This window comes from Electrophorus electricus, chromosome 19 (genome assembly GCF_013358815.1).
Source record: "Electrophorus electricus isolate fEleEle1 chromosome 19, fEleEle1.pri, whole genome shotgun sequence".
Taxonomy (NCBI): domain Eukaryota; kingdom Metazoa; phylum Chordata; class Actinopteri; order Gymnotiformes; family Gymnotidae; genus Electrophorus; species Electrophorus electricus.
Genome location: NC_049553.1, coordinates 12,145,857 through 12,171,420, shown reverse-complemented (window position 1 = coordinate 12,171,420; position 25,564 = coordinate 12,145,857). Strand labels below are relative to the sequence as shown.

The 25,564-nt window shown below is 47.3% G+C and overlaps 2 protein-coding genes across 2 annotated transcripts in view; one reads left to right on the top strand and one right to left on the bottom strand.

Moving 5' to 3' along the window:
* Positions 1-37: 37 nt before the first annotated feature.
* On the top strand, positions 38-10,231 carry si:ch73-40a17.3 (meprin A subunit beta). The gene is made up of 13 exons (XM_027019037.2): positions 38-79; positions 531-621; positions 751-794; positions 998-1,076; positions 1,449-1,566; positions 1,991-2,169; positions 3,953-4,171; positions 4,842-4,994; positions 8,072-8,287; positions 8,397-8,864; positions 9,079-9,258; positions 9,431-9,629; positions 9,818-10,231. The coding sequence occupies exons 1-13, from the start codon at positions 38-40 to the stop codon at positions 10,035-10,037; spliced, it is 2,208 nt and encodes a 735-aa protein (XP_026874838.2). The 3' UTR covers positions 10,038-10,231.
* A 1,115-nt stretch (positions 10,232-11,346) lies between these two features.
* Positions 11,347-25,564, bottom strand: part of phlpp1 (PH domain and leucine rich repeat protein phosphatase 1) — a 45,443-nt gene continuing 31,225 nt past the window's right edge. Inside the window, exons 2-17 of the mRNA XM_035519726.1 lie at positions 24,096-24,292; positions 23,459-23,584; positions 22,103-22,251; positions 21,273-21,419; positions 20,091-20,318; positions 19,054-19,256; positions 18,897-18,957; positions 18,206-18,301; positions 16,897-17,052; positions 16,570-16,770; positions 16,212-16,374; positions 15,948-16,078; positions 15,732-15,848; positions 15,168-15,362; positions 14,822-15,050; positions 11,347-13,692 (exon numbers count right to left, since the gene is read on the bottom strand). Of these exons, the coding sequence (XP_035375619.1) occupies positions 12,508-13,692; positions 14,822-15,050; positions 15,168-15,362; positions 15,732-15,848; positions 15,948-16,078; positions 16,212-16,374; positions 16,570-16,770; positions 16,897-17,052; positions 18,206-18,301; positions 18,897-18,957; positions 19,054-19,256; positions 20,091-20,318; positions 21,273-21,419; positions 22,103-22,251; positions 23,459-23,584; positions 24,096-24,292 (3,584 nt within the window). The 3' untranslated portion in view covers positions 11,347-12,507. The remainder of the gene's footprint in view (positions 13,693-14,821; positions 15,051-15,167; positions 15,363-15,731; positions 15,849-15,947; positions 16,079-16,211; positions 16,375-16,569; positions 16,771-16,896; positions 17,053-18,205; positions 18,302-18,896; positions 18,958-19,053; positions 19,257-20,090; positions 20,319-21,272; positions 21,420-22,102; positions 22,252-23,458; positions 23,585-24,095; positions 24,293-25,564) is intronic.

Sequence of the window (25,564 nt, the reverse complement as noted above, 5' to 3'; positions counted from 1 at the left end):
GTCACTCGGGCGATTAGCTCCTCACTTGACCTTCGACATGGGTGGGAAGGCTTCAGCATGGACACTCATACTTTCTGTCGTAAGTCTCCTCAGTGGTGAAGTCGGGTGTCTGGTAAGGTTTTTTTTTTAAGTTATTTTTCTCACAAAATACTTGCCATTGAATGTGGAATTAATTTTTAGAATCCATTTGACATCGGTAATCATATTTTCCCCCCAAACATTTTCCTGACAGAGTTTGCATGTAGGCAGCAGTAATCCCTCAGAACATGGTGAAAAACTACTTAGCATTGTAAATTTGTGACCAAATAAGAAAAACCTAAAACTTTCCGGTTTTAAAATCTTCTGCTCTTTTTCTCTACCTCTTAGCCAACATCCAGAGTACCTGGTAAGGCAAATTTTTCATTTTAATTTATACACGATGCAAGTCGAATGCATAGTGATGAACATGACATAACGTGTAACTTAAGGTACAAATAGCACTGCGCAGTTATCAGAACAGACCTATCAAACTATCATACTGAATCATTCAGGAAGTTGTGCATCACACTCTGTCTCTTTACACTGATCTTACAGAGCACGACGTGGATGCTGGAAAAAAGGACCTCTTCGATGTCAATGAAGGTAATGGAGAATTAAAAATATTAAAAGAAATCATTCATCGTTCCCCAACTGCGCCTCTTTCTGCTCAACCCTCAGGGTGAGATGAGGTACTCCAGTTTACACTGTACCATGTCTACCTTTTGTTTACAGTGGCTGGTCTGGATCTTTTTGAGGGAGATATTTTATTTGATGAGGTGAGATCGACTCCACGTTAGATCTGCCTTATTTGGTCCATTTTTTTTTGGTCTATTCCGAATAAAACAGCTTTTACCACATCAGATGTGGCTTGACTGAGATTATTTTTCATAATCTAAGAAATTAGAATGCAATTTGTTATCTCACAGATTCACCCCATCATCTTTGTTTGATGATGCTTAACATCTTGCTTTGATGACAGAAACAAGGGAGGAATTCCATTACTGGGGATCAGTATTTATGGCCAAGGACCATACCATACTATCTGGGGGACGACTTGGGTGAGTCCACTGAACATATCTGAACATATTCGAGCTATTCTAACTAGAAATGGGCTCTATGTTCACCTGAATAAGTACTTATTAAACAAATAAACCCACCCTAAAGTGCTTAATAAACAAGCATACAAGCAAACAGACTAATAACTGCAACAGTGCAATAGTCACTATTGATCCAGTGCTGAGGTTCTATTACGAATTGATCATTTTGTCTGGTTTTAAATTGACTGATTAAATGTACTGGTGTTAATTCACTACTGAATGTTAATTTCACTGATAAATCAGTGTGATCAGTATGTATTTTGTAGTTGCATACTGTAGTAGTAGTGTTGTAGTAGGCCTGTGCTTGGCTGTAGCATCGTGTGTTTTCCACAGACATCAATGCTAAAGGGGTGATATTGAAAGCCTTTGAACAGTACCACCTCAAGACTTGTATCGAATACAGACCCTGGAGCGGAGAGCAGAACTACATCTCTGTGTTCAAAGGGGATGGGTGAGTGAAGCTACACATACAAATATTACAGTATGAACATTGCCCTGTACATTTTTAATAACTTCTTAATGTTGTGTCGCACTGATTGTACCCCTGTTAATTATTCACATACCTCTAACAGCAATCTATTAGCAATGAGGGGAATATTTTAGAAGAGAAGAATATATATATGTATAATATATATAGAAGATTTATATATATATATATATATATATATATATAGCCATAGCAGCAATCTTCTCCTCTAAAATATTCTCTCTAACGTGGATGTGCATGTGTAATACACAACTAAAAATAACATTTCATTTCGTAATAACATACGGGATCCATACTGGCATGTTTATCAGGTAACAGTTTAAGTTTCTCTTAAACCTAACGGTCTGGTAACGTGCACAGCACTGAGTCTGCTTTTCTTCATGGACAGGTGCTTCTCTTCTGTCGGGAACCAGCACGTGGGGAAGCAGACGTTGTCAATTGGCGCTGGATGTGACCGCATCGCCACCATCGAGCACGAATTCCTCCACGCACTGGGTTTTTGGCACGAGCAGTCGCGCTCGGACCGCGACGACTACGTCACCATTATGTGGGACCGCATTTCGGAAGGTACAATACGTCATATATCTCGCCAAGCTACGTCATGGCCTCACGCTGTATAGCTCATCAGCGTAGACAGGGAATATGTTGGAGCATTACGAACATTGTGCAAAATGTCTACTGGTACTATATAAATGTCGACTAGTACTATTTAACAAAAAAAACCAGTCAAATAAGTTAATAACATTTTTACAAAAGTGACTATTTTGTTTGTGTAGTCAGTATTATAGTGAACAGTAAGAGAGCATATTTTGGTATGCTAATTGTAAGCAATGGCAGATTGTAATAGTGATGAAGAGAACAGGACCACATTTAGATATGTAGCACTTTTAGTTCTTATAACTTGCTGTTTAAGGCAGTTACTGGTACTTTTAGGAAAATCTTTACAGTCACTATGAAACTCCATAGCCCATCATTATTATTTCATACATCATCTACAGTTGAGTGTTTTTCTAAAATAGGCTTCTCTGTTTAGCCCATCAGCTAATTCATAATGAATCTCTTTTTGAAAGGAATCGGGTGTTTCAGAAACAGGAAAACCACGAAACCATCCCACACTGTGACCTTCTGAGACCTAATTTAGACACCTGCGTGTGACACAGGTCCAACACTGAGTTTGACTTATAGCACTTGAGAGCTGCCAGTGCTGGAACAGATCTTGTGCATATTGCCTCCCTTGCTGCTAACCTGAATGGACGGCCCTCTGCCACCCCCGCTGTTCACGCATGCTGCTTAGCATTTAGCAGGGCGGTTGCACATGCTGAACTCCGCACACTCCGTCCTTGACAACATGGTATCGTTTGCTAAGTGACCCATGGGATGCTGCGTCTGTGTGTGTGTGGTAAAACAGGCAGACCATCCGATGAAATTCTAACTTTGCTAGTCGCCTGCGGCTACGCGCTGGTGTTGCATCCCTCCAGTCTCTCTGTATTGTCTCTTGGAGTCGTTGTTGGATGGACGCAGGCCATATCTGGTCTTCTTGTAGTCCTCAGCATTGCCTGAGACCACCGCAGCAGGCACAGCGTGTAGCATGAACTGACCATTACAGTTTCTGCAGGATTGTTGGATTAATGGTCTCAATACAGGTACTGATATAGACTGTCACAGCTGAAATGCAGGGGGTGTTTGAACGTACAGACTGTCGAAAAACACTTCGGGTGACACAGAATTGTTGACTGTGAAATGCAGATGCTTTTATCTGCCGCGGGAGTTTAAAGTGGTCTTCATGTTGGAGGTGTACATCCTGTCACTTGTGCTGCTGAATTACATAGTCGAGTGTCCTCGTGTGAAGGCAAAAGGAGCTAGAAGTGTGCACACAGAAGCCCGTATGTAAATAAAATGTGCACACAATAGCCCGTATGTAAATAAAATGTGCACACAATAGCCCGTATGTAAATAAAATGTGCACACAGTAGCCCGTATGTAAATAAAATGTGCACACAGTAGCCCGTATGTAAATAAAATGTGCACACAATAGCCCGTATGTAAATAAAATGTGCACACAGTAGCCCGTATGTAAATAAAAAGTGAACACAATACTCTATATGTAATAAAATGTGTACACAATAGCCTATATGTAAATAAAATGTGTACACAATAGCCCATATGTATATAAAATGTGAACTCAGGATGCTGTAAAATAACATAAATGTTTCAGTTTGTGTGAATAAGGGACTATATTATGAGTATAATGATTTTAAATAGTACTCACTGAGGACAGATGAGCACTTCATATTACCTATGTTGAGATCATGTAAAACTCAGTAACTTGTGCTACAAATTTGACCCTTAGGCAAGGAACACAATTTCAACAAATATGACGACACCAGATCGAGTTCCCTGAATGTGCCTTATGACTACGGCTCCATGATGCACTATAGTAAAAACTCCTTCCGCAATGGGACGCAACCCACCATCATCACCAAGATTCCCGCCTTCATTGATGTCATCGGCCAGCGCATGGAGTTCAGCGACAGTGATCTGCTGAAGCTTAACAGACGCTACAATTGTAGTAAGGCTATTTTAGTGCTTAAACATCTTGCAGTGCTTTTCAGACCAAATTACTGGGGACTGTTGGCCTTGTGCAAGTATTGAGATGCAGGCAGGTCGTGAACTACAAAACCATTTGTGTAAAACCCTCCCGGCCTCTATAGAACCACTGCTATAGAACTGACCCTGCCTCTATAGAACCACTGCTATAGACCTGTCCCTGCCTCTATAGAACCACTGCTATAGACCTGACCCTGCCTCTATAAAACCACTGCTATAGACCTGACCCTGCCTCTATAGAACCACTGCTATAGACCTGACCCTGCCTCTATAGAACCACTGCTATAGACCTGACCCTGCCTTTATAGAACCACTGCTATAGAACTGACCCTGCCTCTATAGAACTATTGCTATAGAACCACTGTTTTTTTTTTCTCCGTGATTCAACTGCTTTTTTTGAGTATTTAAAGAATGCAGTGTTTCCAAGATTACTGATCCTGTTCTTTCTACAGAGAGGCAGAGCAGGGACTGTGCATACCACTTCAGCCGGACATGTTTTCACATGCATTGTCACCTTGTCTGACGGTGTTCACAGGCAACCAAGGACAGAGAGCAAATTTATGGCCGTCCAAAGTGTGTAATTTATTGCCCTTGGCAGATTGACGTGAATCTCCTTTTTTTTCGTCTTCCAGCACGCTCGTCCACCTTCTTGGACTCCTGCGACTTTGAGTGGGAGAATATCTGTGGAATGATCCAAGATCCTGGTGATGAGGTGGATTGGGAACGTGTAACCAACGCACCTGGTGGACCCAGCATGGACTATTCTAACATGGGACGCTGTGATGGTACCGTTTCCCTGATCTGACACCTCACCATGGAATCTTTTTTGTGCTTCCATACTCATATGCCATTGAAATATGCTTTTACTGTTGATAATAATAAATAATATAAATCAAACAAAATAGTCTCAGAACGAGGTAAACCTGAGGGCTACCATGAAGTAAAAAAATATATAATAATTTTCTCAACATCTGAAGGAAAATTTGATTACTCAGATTTAATGTATCTCCTAGCTGTTTGAAATTTTGCTTTAACTATTCTGTGATACGTGAATGGCTAAAACATTAAAGTTTATGAATAAAGCAGTTGGTCAAAAGATTAATGTAAGATGCATGCAGAACACAAAACATCAGCATGCAAATAAAATCACTAATCTCAAATAAGGTATTTTTGAAAAACCTAAACGATTACTTGAATAAAACCAATACAAGTAGCACTAGTTAACAATGACAAAACTAAACCTTGTTCTGTAATATCACAAAATCAAGACTAAATACCATGCCAACACTGGTGACTGAGTTGGTGAATTTGAGTTGAGTAACTGAAACTCTAGCATGTATTTTTTGGTTTTGTTTGGTATTGCACTTATCTTTGTCGGATATACAGCATATACTCATTTCACACCTTTTCTAGGTATTGGCACTGATGTATTTAAGTATTATTTTAGTTGAATGGTATCTTGAATTCTACCCTGCTGTACTGGCTAAGATTCATTGTATGAGTAGATGACAAAGCACTTTTGTAAGTCGCTCTGGATAAGATCATCTTCTGAATGCTAAAATTGTGAATTGTAAAATGGTGAGAAAAAGCAGGGAAAAGCTTGTATTCCGTATTGTCCTGGAGTTAAGAGACCTGGCAGGAAGCTTAAGTCTGATGATCGATTTTATGGGAATTGCAGAAACAGACCCTTTTGCACTTATTCCAGATTGTTTCAGGCAGGGTGCCTTTTGGCAAGTGGTCATTCAGCTTGACTTGGTATCCATTGAGAAATTGGAAGTACTCTTTCACTCAGGCCTCCGATTCTCAATTCAGCCCTGAAATGTCAGGTCTTGTGACTCGTGGGTTTTTGGGGTGGACAGTGTCCATATCCCTGTCATGTTGATTCGCTCTACTCCATACACACTCTGGTAGAAACAATTCCTCAAGTGGTATTGTCACGGTATGGCCCCTCCTCCCAAACATCTTCCTGTGTGTGTGTGTTCGTTCGTTTGGCCACGCCCTCCCTGTGTTTCAAACATGCTCCCCGCTGTGTATTGTTAGTGTGCGTGTATACAAGTCTCATATTTAAGTGTGGATGTTGTCGATGTTTGACCCCGATAGCCTGCGAGCTACGTTTTGTTGTTGTGGTTGTTGTGTATTAATAAACATATGCTCTGTGTTCAACGACTCGTCCCGCATCCTGCTCTGCCTCCTCAGCATAACAGAAACATCGACCGGCGGAGGATGCTGGGAAAGAAGAGTAAAAGACGAAGAAGACGGGGAAGAAGGCGCGTAACCGTTCCCCCCCCCCAACCAACTCCTGGACACTTTCGGTACTGCTACAACAGGGGAGAGTGCTCCTGGAAACTTTTGGGAGGGCCCTGGGTGTTGTTCAGGGACAGACTCTGTGGAGTCCTACATGCCCCCGACGGACTATAAGAACCGGTACGAGGAAGACCGGTATCCAGGTCTAGACTCCGCGGGGTCCTATAACGCCTACTGGGAGCTACGGGGAAGATGAAGGCGTGAGGGCTATACCAACGTCAGCTTCCGATCAGACTCGGAGTTCGATCAGATGGAGGATCCGGCAATGGAGGTGGAGGAGGTCCTCCACAGGGATTCTCCCTCGGTCATGGACCGAGAGCGAAGGGCCTCCGGCGCCCAAGGTACCACCCAAGGCTCCGCCTAGGAGGTGCGGCTCCAGAGCTCAAGCGCCTACGCCGAAACCTCGGAAAAGCAAGAAGGCAGTGTCACCAGTGCCCGCCCCCGAGACGGACAAACCAGCTGCCGGATATGCGTGCGCCGAAGCCGGAGCAGAGAGGGGATCCCGTCCAGCCGGGGCGGACTCCGACCCAGCCGACAATTGGGGGATTGGCTGGGGCTCCTAATACCTTCCCTGGGCTGTTTAATAATTCTTTATGTAGTCCTGTTCATATACCTGTCCCGATCACCGTACCTGTCCCCGTTAGCGTGTGCGTCCCCGTCCTTCCCCCTCTGTCCTGCTCACGCTGGCCTGTGTCGGGTCGCTCGGTCCTCCGGCATTGCCGTTTGGCGTTTAGTTTCGGGGCCTTAGCCCGATAGGCTGGCGCGCCGGGAGTCGCGCCGTTGGGGAGGGGCTCTGTCGCGGTACGGCCCCTCCTCCCAAACGTTTCCCTGTGTGTGTGTTCGTTTGTCTGTATGGCCACGCCCTCCCTGTGTTTCACACCTGCTCCTCGTTGTGTATCGTTAGTGTGCGTGTGTATAAGTCTCGTGTTTACGTGTGAACGTTGTCGATGTTTGACCCTGATAGCTACGCTGTCGTTGTTGTGTATTAATAAATATATGTTCTGTGTTCCACAACTCGTCCCCACATCCTACTCTGCCTCAGGGTAATAGGTGTCCTGGCTATTCTATTTTAAGGATATTTTATGACTGGTTTACTGCACTGGGCTGCTGATGATTCTCTGTGGAAATAACACAGAACCTGTCCAATACTTTTCCTTAATGTGCATGATATGGGACCCCCTTGCCATCCAGAGAGGCCAAAAAGTTGCTCTTACAAGGTTTGAGACACGTTAAATGTTATGATGAAAGTGGATGTTACTTTCTTAGAGCTTCTCTCTAGAGTTAATGTGGCTGTAACTCCCTTGGAGTTCCTCTCTAGAGTTAATGTGGCTGTAACTCCCTTGGAGTTCCTCTCTAGAGGGAATGTGGCTGTAACTCCCTTGGAGTGCCTCTCTAGAGGGAATGTGGCTGTAACTCCCTTGGAGTTCCTCTCTAGAGGGAATGTGGCTGTAACTCCCTTGGAGTTCCTCTCTAGAGGGAATGTGGCTGTAACTGCCTTGGAGTTCCTCTCTAGAGGGAATGTGGATGTAAATCTATGGGAGTTTCTCTCCTCCCCCAGGTATGGGCTATTTCATGTACTTCAGCACGGCCAAAGGTAGCGTGGGAGACACTGCTCGCCTGGAAAGCAGGTTACTCTACCCCAAGCGGGGCTATCAGTGCCTGCAGTTCTTCTATTACCACAGTGGACACCTCAGTGATCAGCTGGCGATCTGGGTGAGAGAGTATGATGAGGCCAACCCTAACGGGACCCTACGCCTTATTCAGAAGATCAGTGGTGAGTTTCGATGAACACTTGGAACGGTATTCGGTTGGCACACAGGCCTTTGAATCTTGTCCTATATTACTGTATCAAAAAATAGAAAAATCCCTCTAATTTTTTTAAGGGACTCCTGAGGCTCTGTGGCAGCCCCACCATGTTAGTCTGGATGTTACTAAAAAGTTCCGGGTGGTGTTTGAAGGCACCAAGGGCTCTGGGAACTCTGGTGGGCTCTCCTTGGATGATGTGAACTTGTCTGAGACCACCTGCCCGGAACATGTGTGGCGCATCAAGAACTTCAAGAGTGTGATGGAGAACACAGCAGTGGGCACTGCTGTCTACAGCCCACGCTTCCATTCTAAGGACGGCTACACCTTTCAGATGGGATTGTACCCTAACGGCTCAGAGAGCTCCCCTGGGGAACTGGGAGCCTATGCCTACCTGACCTCCGGGGATGAAGAGATTGACGCTCGACTTGTCTGGCCTTGTCCCTGGAAGCAGATAACTATGATGCTTATGGATCAGCATGCAGACATCCGGAAGCGCATGTCCAACCAGAGGAGTGTTACCACTGACCCCACAAAGACAGAAGAAGGTAAGTTTAAGAGGTGTTGATTTGTTGATTTTTAATGGTTTTGATTATACTACCAGTAATAAGATAAAAAACGTAGTAATGTTCCTGTGAAAACGAGTACATCACCAAATACATTCATTATCAGTTAATCTATTTTGGCTATTGTAAAACCATAGTTACACTATGTTTTGTTATGTTAAGTGTGCAATTCATTTATTTTATTTTATTTTTTAAGGATCTGGGACGTTGTTCTGGGATGACCCACGCAGAGTGGGGAATCTAGTAAAAGATGAGGATGGGATTGAGTACTACCGAGGCCCTGGAGCAGGAACGTCTGTGTACCTGACCCAGGCAAGAGCACTCAGCAGAGATTTCATCAAGGGTGGAGATGCCATCTTCCTCTTCACCATGGAAGGTGAGATCAAGACTTCAGCTAATTTGAAGGTGCTGTTCATAACGTTTCCACATATTCTGAAGCTGCATTTTAGGGAAGTTAAGAGATGGTGATATGGGGAACTGTTTTGAAAAGTGAAACCATTTGAAGTCACCTTGTTCTCCTTAGCCCAAGGTTACCGTTTGTCTTGTAGACATCTCTCACCTGGTGCCTCCACAGCCCCTCCCCTCAACAACATCCCCTCCCACAAATGGAACCACCGCAGACCCTACCACACCTACAGCTCCCAACACCACCAACCCCACAGCACCTCCTCATGATCCGTGTACTACAGTGACCTGTGAAAATGAAGGCATGTGTGTGGCTGACAATGGCAGAGAAGCAGTATGCAGGTATCTACAATCCCACGACGCACACGTCAACTCTTTCCCACCGATTAGACACTTTTATGGGTGAAATGTCCCTTAGTCCCTGTGTCCTTCTTTTAAAAGGACTTACAAAATCCTGAAACATAACTCTAACCACCCAACAGCCTGTTACTGGTTTGACGTATCTAACGTAGCTCCCTGTCTGTGTTTAGATGTGCTGTGGGAGCAGACTGGTGGCACTACGGGGACAGGTGTCAGTTTAAGAGTTCCACACAGGACAACGTGGTCACAGCGGCTGTAGCCTCTGTTGTGGTCTTCGCCAGCATGCTGGTGGTCACCGTGGTGACTGTGGTGTGTCTAAAGAAGAAGTACACGTGGAAGGCGAATGAGATGGGCGGAGCCATCGCCATGCAAAACGTGCATGTAAATTAATCACATCCTGGGTTTTTTGTTTTTCTAAATGAGCTGCATTATTAAAGCGTAAGGGCAGACACTGCATCATGTATGTGAGTTTATTATTAATGTACTTTTAATTGAAATCTCAAAGTCTCTGAGCTCTTTCTGTAAGGGGATCTCTGCTAAAGTGCCTAAAGGGTAAACAGAATAGTAACATGGAACAGTGTGTATTTTGGGGGCTAGTAATTAAATTATGTTCATTTTTATATGTACTCATTTACTGTGATTTCAAAGTAAAAAAATATTTTTCCCCTAAGGGGGAAATTGTTTTAATTATGTGATTATTTTGTTGATAATACTTCATTTTGTTTTCCTCAATCCTGTAAAATTTCTCTAAGGAATTTAATTTTTTTAAGGAATGGACAGTACCAGTTATGCGAGACCAGAAACCCTACAGCCAGGAAAAACAAGCCCATCCAATTCAAACATTGCTAAACCCAAGCAAAAATACTGCCATCCCATGGTCTGATTGTGATTAGAAGCAGAAACTGCATGTGGGAGCAAAATTAACTGCATTGTAGTAATACTTTTGCCTGCAATTCAATTACACAATCAACTAAAACTATCAATCGAGTCAGAGGGGCAGGAGCAGGCGCAGATCCACCGAGATTACTCACCTCGGGCAGCACGATGGCCTGGTGGTTAGCCTGTTTGCCTCTCTGCTAGAGTCCTGGGTTTGAGTCCCTATCTGGGTGGAGTTTCCATGTTCTCACTGTGTCTGTGTGGGTTTCCTCCCACAGCCCAAAAACATGTGTTTGTGCTGCACATGTATTATGGTTGGTGCCCTGTCCTGGTCTTAACTTCTTACCCTGTATCCAGTGCAGTCCCTCAGGGGCCTGTGGGCAGAATTGGCTGCTGCTTCTCATTGGTGTGAGAGTGATTCTAAAATCTGATCTCTGAAAGAAAGGTGCTATAGAAATGTAACTAATAATAACATACTTGTGTTCAGAAACACAGCAGACTGTTCATCATGATAAATTTAAGATTTATTATAACAAAAAAAGGAACTTTTTGTGTGGTTTGCGTACAATTCCTAAATAGATAAAACTTGTTTGCTTTACTGGACTTGATACAGTCATGCTGGTGACAAAATGAGAATGACATGTATGTATGTATGTATGTATGTATGTCTGTATGTATGTATGTATGTGTGTGTGTGTATGTGTGTGTGTGTGTGTGTGTGTGTGTGTGTGTGTGTGTGTGTGTGTGTGTGTGTGTGTGTGTGTGTGTGTGTGTGAGTGTGTGGGTGTGTGAGTGTGTGGTTAACCAGACAGTGACAACAAGCTTGAGCATGTTGTGCAGTTCATTTTATGTCCTCTGTTTGTGTGTTTACACCGCGTACATAAGTGAAGAAGGAATGAGCTCCTCAGACACATAGTTCCTTTAAAAAGCATCAGTATACAATATTTGTCTTATTTACAATAATTGGAAAAAAAATCACCATTTCTCGCAGAGAAGATTAGTAAAAAAGTGACTAGGTCACCATAAGAGAGTAAGCAACTCCTAGGAGTTAGTCTTTTCGATTTCTACTAAATTTCTAGCTTTACAGGCCCAAAGCCCTGATTTAGTGAAGAAATACAGTCTTACATAACTGCCCTATCTACAACAGAAAAACACGGTATTACTGGTGTGTACTACACATCACCGTCTCCAACAAAACCATTCTGAGCACTGTATGATTCCTTTTAAAAGTCTCTGACAGCATTGTACTCATGTAAAAAGATACGGTAAGTTTAAAAATAAAACAAAAACAAAATCACAAATTCCAACATTTTGTGTTGTGGTAATGTGTTAACATTGCAAATCTAGTGTTGAATCCTATAGATACTCTTTAAAGTCAATAAACACTAAACAGTCAGTGAATCAGTAATGAATGGCTGAGCTCTTAAAGGGGTGGGCCACTGTAGTGTGCAGGGCAGGACTAGAGTCTCTTAAAGGGATTGGCTGATGTAAGTTCCTATTGGTTGGCTTGCAGGAAACAGGGTCGTGCGTTGCCTTTGTTTTGTAAGTGTAGCTGTCCTGACAATGCCCTCCAAAAGTCAAGCTAAACACCACTCTAGCTGTGTACTGCAGACTGTGAAGTCAGAGTGGTGTGTGCTCCTGTAATAATGTGACTCTTCTAAGTTGAGTGTGTTGTCTTAAGTGTCTTACTGTATAATAATAATTCACATTCTACAGCACGGGGTCCAAAGATGGTTACGGCACTTACAGACCTGAAATGGCTCGTCACAACACCTCCATCTCTTTTAAGGGGGTGTTGCCCATGCCAGACACAAAATAAACTCCTGGGCAAAAGATGAAGGCCAGGACCACGGAGCACGGCTTCCTGATCTCAGCCCACCTCGGCACCTGGGTCAGACATGATGAAGGGGCACCGGTGCTGCAGGACTGAAACAGGACAACCCTGATCCGTGGTGTGTGTGTGTGTGTGAGAGAGAGAGCGGAGTCAGAGCGGCGTGTCATAGTAATCGGTGGGCTGCTCGCTCTTGGTGGGCTTCAGCTGCTCCTGCTGGTGTTGTTTCATGATCTCCTTTACCTCTTCCTCCAGCTCTGGCGGGATGATGAACTGGTCGTCTGGGTCCGGCTGCGCCGGTGCGGTGAAATAGCCACCGGACTTCTTGGAGGGCACCTCGGTAGCCACCTCGATCAGGTTGTGGCTCCTCTCGTGGGGCGCCACCGAGCCGTTCCCCCGCCTCTTGACCTGGCTTCTGCTCCACGTCTCGCCCTGCTTCGCGGGGTTCCCTTCTTTATCGCCTTCCGCAGGGGCCGGCGCCGGCACCGCCTCTGGCCCGGGGTCGGCCGCCTCGTCGGGGGCCAGGGGAACACAGGGCGGAGGGGGAGGGGGAGCGGCCAGGAAACGCAGGCAGTGGACGTCGGCCTCCACTTCCACGCGGCTCCCGTTTGAGAAGACGCCGGCGATGGGCTCTTCATCCTCGCTGTCCAGACCGTTGTCGGACAGCGCGCCGGAGAAGGTGGCGCCGGACAGCTGCCGCTGGAAGGAGCCAGCCGCGGCAGGGGCGGCAGAAGTGGGGTGGAGCGAGCAGCAGGGCAGGAGGCGCGGGTTAGGCTGCAGCAGCGTGGGCAGGTGGCTCTGCTGTAGCAGGAGCAGGTGCGCCTCCTGGACGAGGACGGGCGGCTCGTCCGAAGAGGCGGTGGAGCCCACTTCCGAGCTCATCTCCGACGCGCTCACCTCCGAGCTGATCTCGCTGCAGGAGGACGGGGGCGGCACGCCCGCCGCCGAAGATGGCGGGTACAGGCCCGGACCGGGGCTCGGGGGCGGCTGGGGCGTTGACGCGTGGAGCCCCCCGGCGGCCGAACAGCAGCAGCAGCAGCAGTCCTCGGCCACGCTGAGCTGCACCACCACGGCGCTCAGGCTGTCCGTGCAGCCGTACGCCTGCGCCAGCGTGCACAGCTTCTTGGCGGCGGCCAGCGCGTCTGGAACCTTTCGCACCGCTTCTACGGCCTCGTCGGGCTCCAGGGACTCGAACAGGCCCCGGCTGCCCAGGATGAAGAACTCATCGCGGGGTGTGAGTGGGAGCGTGTGCACATACGGGCGGGGGAGCACGGCCGGGTACAGGAAGGAGTAGCCCATGATCCGCGTGGAGTCAGTCACGCCGTTCACTTTGTTATCCTGGAGAAAAACAGCGACTGTGTCATGTCTGGTACACGCTGCCCCGTCTCAGATGCCATTTCAGTCTTAAGAGACCGAAAGGTTATGAGCAGGATGAAAAGAAAACCACTGTGATAATGGTGCTCTACTATATTTGTAGTGAATGATTCTTTTGTACCAGAAATAGGAAAAATGGCTGAAAAGTTAGCAGACTTGAACAGCATACTTGAGTAGTGATACCTGCAACTAGAACAGCTGTAACTCATCTCAGCTATCGCAGCAGTAAAACCTTGTTAAAACTTACCTCAACAAAAGATAACTCTAGCTAAATCCCAAGCTGTGGTTCACCTCAGTGGTGCTAACTGTAGCTAAACTCCAAGCTGTGGTTCACCTCAGTGGTGCTAACTGTAGCTAAACTCCAAGCTGTGGTTCACCTCAGTGGTGCTAACTGTAGCTAAACTCCAAGCTGGGGTTCACCTCAGTGGTGTTAACTGTAGCTAAACTCCAAGCTGTGGTTCACCTCAGTGGTGCTAACTGTAGCTATCCCCCCAGCTGTGGTTCACCTCAGTGGTGCTAACTGTAGCTAAACTCCAAGCTGTGGTTCACCTCAGTGGTGCTAACTGTAGCTATCCCCCCAGCTGTGGTTCACCTTAGGGGTGCTAACTGTAGCTATACCCCCAGATGTGGTTCACCTCAGAGGTGCTAACTGTAGCTATCCCCCAGATGTGGTTTACCTCAGAGGTGCTAACTGTAGCTATCCCCCAGATGTGGTTCACCTCAGTGCTGTTAACTGTAGCTAAACTCCAAGCTGTGGTTCACCTCAGAGGTGCTAACTGTAGCTATACCCCCAGATGTGGTTCACCTCAGAGGTGCTAACTGTAGCTAAACTCCAAGCTGTGGTTCACCTCAGAGGTGCTAACTGTAGCTAAACTCCAAGCTGTGGTTCACCTCAGAGGTGCTAACTGTAGCTAAACTCCAAGCTGTGGTTCACCTCAGAGGTGCTAACTGTAGCTAAACTCCAAGCTGTGGTTCACCTCAGAGGTGCTAACTGTAGCTAAACTCCAAGCTGTGGTTCACCTCAGTGGTGTTAACTGTAGCTATCCCCCAGATGTGGTTTGCCTCTGTGATTATGGGTGTAGCTGTGGTTCACCTCAGTTATGATGGCCTTGTGTTGGCGGACGCGACTGTACTCCTCGTCCAGGCCGATGTTGTGCAGCAGCGAGAGGGGCAAGGCTTTGCCGTCGCGACACAGCACTGCCTGGCACTTGCCCACGTTCGCGGCGGTGAGCGTAAAGCAGCCTGCGGGGTCTGTTGGGTCATGTCGGATGTGACAGAGCACGGCTGAGCCCCCCAGCTTCTGCCCGGCTGTGCCCAGCTTCCTGCGTGGAGAGGAAGTGGATGAGGGAGGTTTAAATGTGGTCATATGACAGCACCTTTGATTACTATGCAGAGTTTTCTAACACTATACTGCCCCCTGGTGTCAGAAAGAGCCTTACCTCTGCATGACGAGGAAGGTGTTGGTCATGTAGTCTTCCTCGCTCTTGGTCTTGTGAAGCTCCTCGGCCAGCACGTCGTTCATGGTGCACTGCAGAAGATAAGGCACCTCCACGTTCCTGTCTCCGTCAAACACTCCGTACAGAGCCTCGCGACTTCCACAGAAGCTACTCACAGATAGCGCCGCCACACACAGTCTGCACACACACGCACAATTTGAAAAAGTGACAAAAAAGAAAAATAACATGCTTTCATCAACCAGAAATGAGGTCACTCTGCCTTAAAGGCTGCACACAGTATTAGAACTACAGTATCACACAACACACAATCTGTGATATACATCATTGTAACAACAACCAGCTTTTCAGATATTAAGGCTATAGACAAGTATAATGTTTTACATTTTCCAGTGTGAAAGTGACCCATATATCCTCCAGATTGTGCTCATATGCTTGAAGAGGTGGAGTCTAGACCCTCGACGGACACACACGTGGAAAACCCTGGGACAGAGGTGACCAGTACGTCGTGTGCAGACAGAGCACACTGTGTAATTATCTGTGACTTACTTGTTTTTCACTCCCGAAGCCTCGGTGTAACCATGGCTCCAGACGGCTGGCCCTCCCGAGGCCTCATTGGCTGAGAATGAAGTAGGGGGCGGGTCGATTCGGAAGCAGCGGATGTTGCTGCAGAAGCAGAAATGTGATAAATGTGAAGGATGTGTCCGAATGCATGCACACGTGTCACATGCACCAGTGCATGCGGTCACACACAACCAGGCTTACTTGAGCTGTTCCAGGGTCTTGTGGTCCAGGTTGAGGCGGGGGTTGCCCGTTAGGTCCAGCTCCTGTAGCTTTGGTGGCAGGTTTTCAGGCAACGTGATGTCCACCAACTCATTACAGCTCAGGTCCACACACTACAAAGAGGACGAGAAGGGTCCGACACTCACACGCACGCAATCACACGCTAACCTTCTTGACTTCAGGGAAGACCTTGCGGGCCCTGGAGTGTGTGTGTGTGTGTGTGTGTGTGTGTGTGCGCGCGCTAACCTTCATGTCCATGAGTTGCATGGCCTCGGGGAAGACCTCGATGGCGTTGGAGTGGGCGATCAGTGTGTGCATGCGTTTGCAGTTCAGGATGGTGGTGGGCACCGACTTCAGCCTGTTCCCACTCAGGTCCACCTCTTCCAGCTCCTCCAACTTCGCCATCTTACTGCACAGCAACCGCAAAGACACTAGGGTCAACATGCGCGCGTGTGTGTGTCTTCTGATTATAATGTACACATCTTGTTTCCATGGATGACATGTTCTAGTCTGTATGACTGTACTTTATGTGTGTAGTTTTGTGCTTGCATATATATATGTTTGTGTGTGTGTGTGTGTGTGTGTGTTTGTGTGTGTATCTTACCTGGCTGGAAATGTCTGCAGGTGATTATAGGCCATGTGAAGTATTCTCAGATGTGTGTGTCCAGTAAGCAGAGGCACACACTTGTCGGTCAGATGATTATTGGTCAGATAGAGCTCCTGTAGAACACTGTTGCTCTCCTCTGATAGGCTGGAGGGTGGCAGGTTCTCTAGCTTATTGGCTGAGGCGTTTAGGCACCTTAAACTAGAAACACGAACCCAGTGTTAAACCTGAATGATATATTTATCATATGATATGATGTATTTTACCTGAGGATGCAGGTATATATTCATATATACATGCAGGTGTATATTCAGGTGTAAAGTCTACCTGTCAGACTTGAGGAAGAGGTTACAGGGCAGCTCGACTAGCTGGTTGTGTTGGATGTCCAAAACCTCAATAGCAGGCCACTCCACCCGCTCCGGCAACCTCTGCAAAGCATTGTGTGCCACCAAGACCTTCCTCAGACTGCTGCTGCAGAACAACCTGCAGGAGAGAATCACAAACAAAAGGTCAGTATGTCACAGACTGACACAGAGGAAAAGGTCAGAACGAGGTCAGGAGGTCGAATGGCAGGGTGGAGCAGGAGTTAAAGGCCACCTCAGACCTGAAGTGGCACAATGAGTGAGTGAGTGAGTGAGTAAACAAGGCAGTGAGTGAGTTTGTTCTACCGCAACCTCCTCCCCCCCAGGTGGGTGTGAGACAGTGTATCCAGGACAGGTGGGTGTGAGACAGTGTATCCAGGACAGGTGGGTGTGAGACAGTGTATCCAGGACAGGTGGGTGTGAGACAGTGTATCCAGGACAGGTGGGTGTGAGACAGTGTATCCAGGACAGGTGGGTGTGAGAGCCAGAGGTGAAGCAGCACCCACAGAGATGGAAAACTGGAGAACGCAGGCAAGGAAATCCTACTCACTCGAACACTCACTCACTCGAACACTCCCTCACACACACTCTCTCTCACACACACACTCTCTCACACACACACTCTCTCACACACACACTCTCTCACACACACACTCTCTCACACACACACACACACACACACACACACACACACACACACACACACACACACACACACACACACACACAGAGCTGTGAGTGGAAGTGGATGGTAATGGAGGGCAGGAGTGTGGAGCTGTGCATCCTCAGTGAAGCCTTCAGAAGAGATGAATCATGCTGACACAAGTGTGTGTGTGTGTGTTTCTCTGGTGTGTATGCATACATGTCTGTTGTGTGTGTGCGTGTGTCCTTCAGAACAGGACTGTAGGTTGAGAAATAAAGGATGGTTATAAAATGTAATTTATGAGTGAATCAGAAGCACAGCATCACATACAGCAGACAGATGGGAAGAGCAGCAGGTAAGTGTGTGTGTGTGTGTGTGTGTGTGTGTGTGTTTGTGTATAATCACCACTGGGGGAGCTCTCTGATGCAGCAGGCTGTGTGTGTGTGTGTGTGTGTGTGTGTGTGTGTGTGTGTGTGTATATTCACCACTAGGGGAGCTCTCTGATGCAGCAGGCTGTGTGTGTGTGTGTGTGTATATTCACCACTGGGGGAGCTCTCTGATGCAGCAGGCTGTGTGTGTGTGTGTGTGTGTGTGTGTGCGCGCGCGTGTGTGTATGTGTGTGTATACTCACCACTGGGGGAGCTCTCTGATGCAGTTATGACTGACGTCTAGTACCTCCAGCTTCTTACTGTCACTGAGCCAGTCAGGCAACACCTCCAGACGATTCCTTCAGCCAATCAGAACAAACCATTAATCTCCATAACCTCCACCTTACAAATTCCCAATCAGGGAACTAGCCAATCAAACCCAAGACTGGCCCAACATCAGCCCTTAGGTTATGACAGACAGCCCAGCTATGAGCGCACGTGTCTCAAACATCTCTGCAGTAGCAGCACTGAACACAGGACCACTGCAGCAAATCCTCACAGGCCTTTAGAAATGTTTATAAGAATGAAGCTTCCAGCGAGGACCCAGATGTGGTGGACTGCAGCTGCAGGACATGGGAGGTGTCAGTTCAGTAGAGGCACCATCAGCAGGTTTGGTCTGACACAAACTGCTTACTGTCTACTTTCTACATGTTACTGATCACCTCAGTAATTACCACGTTCCAAACAACCTTGCAGACATGGGGTTAACCAGAACATTGCGAAGCACTGAATCAAGTTTATTTTGAATATCTAATGTGTGTGTACGTGTGCGCATATGTCTACACGTGTATGAGGCTGTGTGTGTGCGTGCGCACGCGCGCGTGTGTGTATATGTGTGCGTACACGTGTGTGAGGCTGAATGTGTGTGTGTGTATGCTTGTTTGAAACTCTCACCTTGAGATGTCCACATACGTAACGTTGGAGGCTGCCGGTTTCACTTCCAGCTCATGCACCTCTGTGGAGCAAAAGTGAAACAGTGACCATCGGCGTCGGCAAACTAACGCTCACCACCACGCCGCTGACCTCTGCAGCGCTCACGAGCGGCCTTTACCGTTGTTAGCCGCGTAGAGGGCTTTGAGCGCGGCCCCGCGGAGCTGGAGGCGTGCGATGCGGTTCCTCTGGCAGTGGAGCACCTCCAGGCGCGGGAACAGTGACGCGTCCAGCTCGCTCAGACGGTTGTCCCGCACGTCCAGCTGGGTCACGTGACGCAGGAAGTCCGGTTCGTCCGGGACCACGACGGAGATCTGGTTTAGCCTGTGGGAGAAAGGCGCTCCCTTTAGAACGGCGCTTCAGACATTCAGGATTTCTAGAAGAATCCTACATTTCAAGAGCTTGCCATTAACTAGAGAATTAGGGCTGCTGATGACATCTGCTTGGTTCTGCACAAACACGTTAACGTTCGAGATCCATTCGTCAGCTGGAAAGAGAATTTTGCGGACGAATCAAAGCTCCCATTATTGAGAGATTTAGATAAGCGCAGATTTCCGTAATCAGATAGTAAGACGGGGCAGTACATGGATAGCGAGGCAAATACTGTGGATATTTTAGATAAAGGACTCTGCATATCGCCGATCTACAGCTCCACTGGTATGCATTACAAAACCATTTAAGTGCACTATTTTTGACATGAAATAGTGAGTGTTACTGCAGGCAAAGCGCACCTGATAATCGGGGCGTTTGATAAAAGTGTCTAGTCAGTCTGTGTTCCAGACTTTAGTGTCTGTGTTCTGTTTGCGTCTTTATGGATGAATAAAGGTGTGGAGTGGTGTGGCTGCTGTCCTCACTCACAGGGGTCAGGATTAGACCACGCACCCGCTACACGGCTCCAGTCAGTCATCGCCTCAGTCAATCGAATACATGCAGGTGTTTTTTTTGGGTTTTTTTTTTAACCAAGCCACGGTTTCATAAACTGGTCAGCCTCACCATATGGGAATGTTTAGAATAACAAATTAAGCCAGCCTACGCTTGGTGTAAATGACACAGGTCACATCATTTAGTTCTTCTTTTGTTCAAGTTTAAATGACCTAATTTGAATATGCCAAGCCCCCCCCCCTTCCACTCACTCTCGCGCGCGCTCTCTCACTTTACCTGAGGTCCACGTGTTTGACGGGCAGCAGGCGGAAGACCTGCAGGGGGAGCTGTTGCAGCATGTTCCCAGCCATGCAGAGCCTCTCGACGGCGGGCAGGCGCTCTAGCACCTGGGGCACGTGGGTGAAGCGGTTGAAGGAGAGGCCCAGGTAGACAAGACGCTGCAGGGAGCCCAGCTCGGCTGGCAAGGACCACAGTAGGTTCCCGTCCAGGAGCAGAGTCTGTAGGCTGGAGCGGTAAGACTTTCTATCATATCTGTATTGTTAGGACTGCATTGTTAACACCACCACTGTGAACACAGTGCTTGGACTACTGCAAAGAGAAAGTGCAATGTCTGAATTAGGGCTCTACAATATGATGTGTATGTAAAAGCATAATTGTGGTGAACCCTTCATGAGACGCATTTAAAGACTGGACTGGTTTCTGGATCATGTGAATATGCTGCAGTCACATCATTGCACTTTGCACTCGACTCCTGTGACGTCATATAGTTGTGTAAAGTACACTGCAAAAGCCAGAGAAACAAAACGCAGGTGCTGAACTCCCCGTCACGATCCAAGCCAGGACAGTGTCCCGGGCTGTCCTATGCTGTCCTGTAACTCGCTGGACGAGCTCTCTGGTCCCGTGGACTGGCCTCCTGCATGTGCTTGCAGTCGCAAACGTGCTGGCGTGACCCTTTTCTTTGGGCCGTTTGTCTGCACTGCACACACTACTGCCGCTGACCAGCAGGTGGTAGCAGGAGTGCCACTGTGTGAAAAGGGGCTGCGAAATGTCAGCTCTTTCCAGATGATTCTGTCAGCTCGGGTGTTCTGCTTGTGGCACTCGTGCATTTCTGTAAAACGTTTCCCTGGGCAGGGAGAGAAGTAGTTGTCTAATGTAATGATATTTTTTCAGACTATAACGTGCAGTGATGTCCACGAGCTGCTTTAGGGGGTGAGTTTGAAGAGGTGGGCTGACTGAAACCGAATTTAAAAGTTTCATACTGTATAAACCCTGTGCATCATGGTGAGAGAGGAGTCAAGGCGCATTTCTCAAGGATTTTATACACTGAATTCCCGACTGTATCCATCAATCAATCCATCCATCCCCATTCTCTTGTCCCAACACTTGGGGAGATACAGCAGTGCCGTCTTGCACCCACCATGCATCCACACTCCCCACCTGTGTGCTGCTCCTACTTACTTGTGCATGTCCCCCACGCTGGGGTGGAGGATGGAGAGGCAGTTGCAGCTCAGGTTGAGCTCCGTCAGGGTGGAGATGGAGCTCAGAGCCAGAGGGAAACTGCCCAGCTGGTTATTGGACAGGTTCAGACTTCGCAACCGAGAGAATCTACACACACACACACACACACACACACACACACACACACACACACACACACACACACACACATTCACAAAGCTACTCCACACATACACACAATAACAAAATAACATCCCCACCCACCCTGTCTTCTCCCACACCCTAACACCACCCCCCGGCTCCACAGCACAGACCCCGCTGAGTATTCACCCAGCAAACAACAACGTTCTACCCAGCATGCCCTGCTGCAGGACCACGGTGTCTGCCACCACCAGGGTCCTTTGAGACTCTTACGCTTCAGTAAACATGATCATAAACAAAGTCAAAGGGTCTTTAGACAAGACCATCATGTTTCTGTTCAGACAGGAGACCCATCTCCAGAGAACAGGGTGGAGAGAGAGGGGGAGAGAGAGAGAGAGGGAGGGAGAGAGGGAGGGAGAGGGGTGCTATGATGGCATGTAAGGTTAAAAGTGTGTTTACAGAGAGACAGGTTGAGTGGGGATGCTCACACACACACACACACACATACACACGTCTGCACACGCAACAGTGCGGGTTCATTAGTGGCTCAGCTCACACTGACTAGCTCACATACTGTCCTTTGACTTTGGGCCTTTAAGACACTTAGACACTTAAAATAAAACCTCATTAAACAGCAAATGTGGCAACATGTGAACATATCTCCCTCACTCTGCCACATGCACACACACCTCTGGAGCTGCTGCAGCGAGGGATCGGCAGGTAGGAAGTTGTGTTTGAGGTTGAGGTGTGTGAGGTCTTGGCTGTAGAGCAGGTTTGGGGGAAGCTTCTCCAAGCTACAGCAGGACAGATCCACAGAACTAATCCTCTGAGACACCATCTGAGAGAGAGAGAGATAGGACAAAATAAGACACACACAGGTTCACACAACAATGCTATCAGTCTGAGGTTAGGCATTTCCATGTAAACTACTGCAGTACTGATTAACCACCCAGTCCTTCCGCACAGCAGCGCACTGGAGCACTCTGACAGACAGAGCAATCCCCTCACCTCCTCACCCCCTCATCACCTCCTCACTCCCTCACCTCCCTTTTAGAATCCCCTCCCTTTTCTGTCCCTCCCCAGCTCCATCCCTCCCTCTCCAGCTTTCCCTCTTTCTATCCCTCCCTCTCTGTCCCTCCATCCTTCTCATTCCCTCTCTCTCTGCATCTTTCCATCTTTCTGCTAATCTGAGGAGCCCACTGAGGCTCGCCGCGCACACACCGTTCGGCAGACTAAGAAAAGCACATGAAAATAGGCCGCCCCCTACCTCCAAACCCCTCCCACTTACGCTAGCCCCTCCCACTGCCAACCCTGGGGCACGAGAGCCACACTACCCAGACTACCCCGAGGCGAGGCTTCCAAAAGCACCCGTAACTCGGACTACATGGAGAAAGTGTCAGTGTGCACTGAGTCAGTGACACATACCCGCGCTGCGCTCATCGTCTAGGTAAACATACAGAGGTTATGTGGTTTGTTCTTCAGTCCCACACACACACAGACACACACACACACAGATGTGAACCACTATCACTGCCACGTACAGTCAGGGAAACAGACTAAAATCTGGACGTGAGTGCTGCGTCAGGACAGACAATGCCCTGCTTTCGCTCGTTTGTGGTTATTAATGTTGACATGATCCGGACGGATGGACTCTGCCCCAGTGCTGTGGTAACCCACGGGTCTGTGTGTCCAAAGGTCTGACTTCATCAGGGTTAGATCAGCGCTTCTCACCCTTACGTACATTCAGAAACATGCGTGTGCAGTCTGGGGGTAATGTAGGTACAACACAGCCAGGTGCATTGTTGGAGTGCAGTACATCATATTAAACAGACAAATCAGAAACATGGGAGTGTTTTAGAATTTGGAACAAGAATAATGTAAATTCTAAACACAATTTACAAATGTACAAATCCTTAAACACACAGACAGACGCACACACGCGCGCGCACGCACACACACGCGCGCGCACACACACGCGCGCACACACACGCGCGCACACACACGCGCACACACACGCGCACACACACACACACGCGCGCGCACACCTTGGCAGCGTGACGGTGCCAGCGGAGGTGTTCGGTGAAGCTGTCGAAGCTAATGTAGTAAGTGTGACTCTGAGGCCCAGCTGAGCTGAACGCCAAACAGTGGCTGTGTTTCTTCACCTCCTCTACCTACACACACACACACACACACACACGCACACGCATACACAGGCGCACACACACGCACACGCACGCGCACGCATACACACGCGCACACACACGCACGCATACGCGCAAGCACGCAGGGAAAGAAAGAAGACAAGGTCACCTTCTGGCAATAAGAAGCAGACACTGGCGTGGCAGCCCATGGTTACAAAGTTCTTTTCAGGATAAGCGACTTAAAACTGCTAGCTGTGTAGAAGCAGCGGCAGGGAAAACTATGTAGGGCTGTCTTGTTTTATAGTGTTTATTCCTTTCTTCATTTTGGGGTGTGAATAAATGCGTTATAGCAGGAAGCTTCCACATAGTTTAGAATCAAAATAAAATATTTCCAATACCAGGTCATCTGCACATGGTTATGGCACAGGTCACATGACAGGGGTTCAGGAGAAAAGCTAAACCACTGCTCCGTTTCTCTTCTCTGTTGTGAGTGTTTGGTTGGCTGCGTATTGAGCGGCGCCGGCAGAGGGCGCCCTCTTACCTTGCCCCCGATGAGGGGTAGGATGTGCATCTTGCCGGCGTGGCTGGCTTTCACGGACGACACCATCAGGCACGTGCCGCACAGGATGACCTGCCGCCGGCTCCAGCGGCTGACCGGTAGCTGCAGTTTGCCCTTGCGCACGTTGAACGTGCCCGACAGCTGCACACGCTCAGAGCTCTCTAAGCTGTGGGGCTTTCCTGGAGGGTAGAGGTCACACACAGGTCACGACTTCACTGCTTATAACAATGCCATGCATATTCATATACCCTAATGAATATACAATATCTAGAACTATAAAGTTAAACAAATATAATGTAAATATTTGAACTGCATATTCAATAGAAAAACATTCCCCCATATATACTACAAGTCTGATGAAGTCTGATTAAACCACAGGCACTCAGTTAGCTCTGGTGGTGTTTCCTGTACAGTTTAGCAGGTTCAGCCTAGCAAACAGGATCCAGTTCACCTCCTGATTGACACCTCCTGATTCCTCACATTAGTTACTTAAGTCAGTGAATTTACCGCTTCAACTGATAGTAACGTGATATAATTGATATAGCTGATATACTAGATGTAGATGACATACTAAACATAGATGACACAGTTGATATAGTTGACATACTAGACATAGATGATATGGTTGACGTTGTTGACATACTGGACATAGATGACATAACTGATATAGCTGACCCCAGTACTGACCACAGCCTCTAAAACACCGTTTCTGCTTGGACATCCTGTATTTGACACCATCTCTGCACATTCCGCTTTGAAGCAGAAAGAAGCACGATTACGGGATCCTCTCGGAGGAGCACCAGTTAGGCGGCAGAGTGGCAGGAGACAGATGTGAGATAACCTGAGATTCTATATCATGCTTTCAGTTTGAATTTGACTGATAGAAACCGAATTTGTATTCAATTTTTGACCTTGTAAGGCGGCTTTAAACTTTGATGGTGAATATTCAACATTCTGAGTTAGATTCTGAATGTCAAGAGATGAACATGAAAGGCGTGCAGTCTCCAAGACACCAAACACGTGTTACAAACACACAACTACAGCACTTTTCATTTAGCATTCAGCTTAAACATCAGCAGTGATGGCTTCTGTCAAAACATTTTGCCTTGCAAAAAAAAATTACAAATAAATAATTAAAGCAATACAGTTTTGTGGAGTCCAGGTTATACATTTCTTACTGCATCCAAACATCATCCTCTTCATCAACAACCTTTAGTGCGGTGAATAACGTGCAGGAGCATTAGAGTCTGATCAATTTTCATGTAGATTATCACTCATTTCAAGAGTTTTGAACCACGTCAATTGTAGACAAACCAGGTCAAAATGTCAAATGTCATCTCCAACCACAGTGTAGTTGCTTACACAGATCTGGAGAATTAATAAAACAACAGTGCTCAGTTCCTCATTTGCTTATAAAACTCATGGGTCAGAATTTGACCTCAATAAAGGGA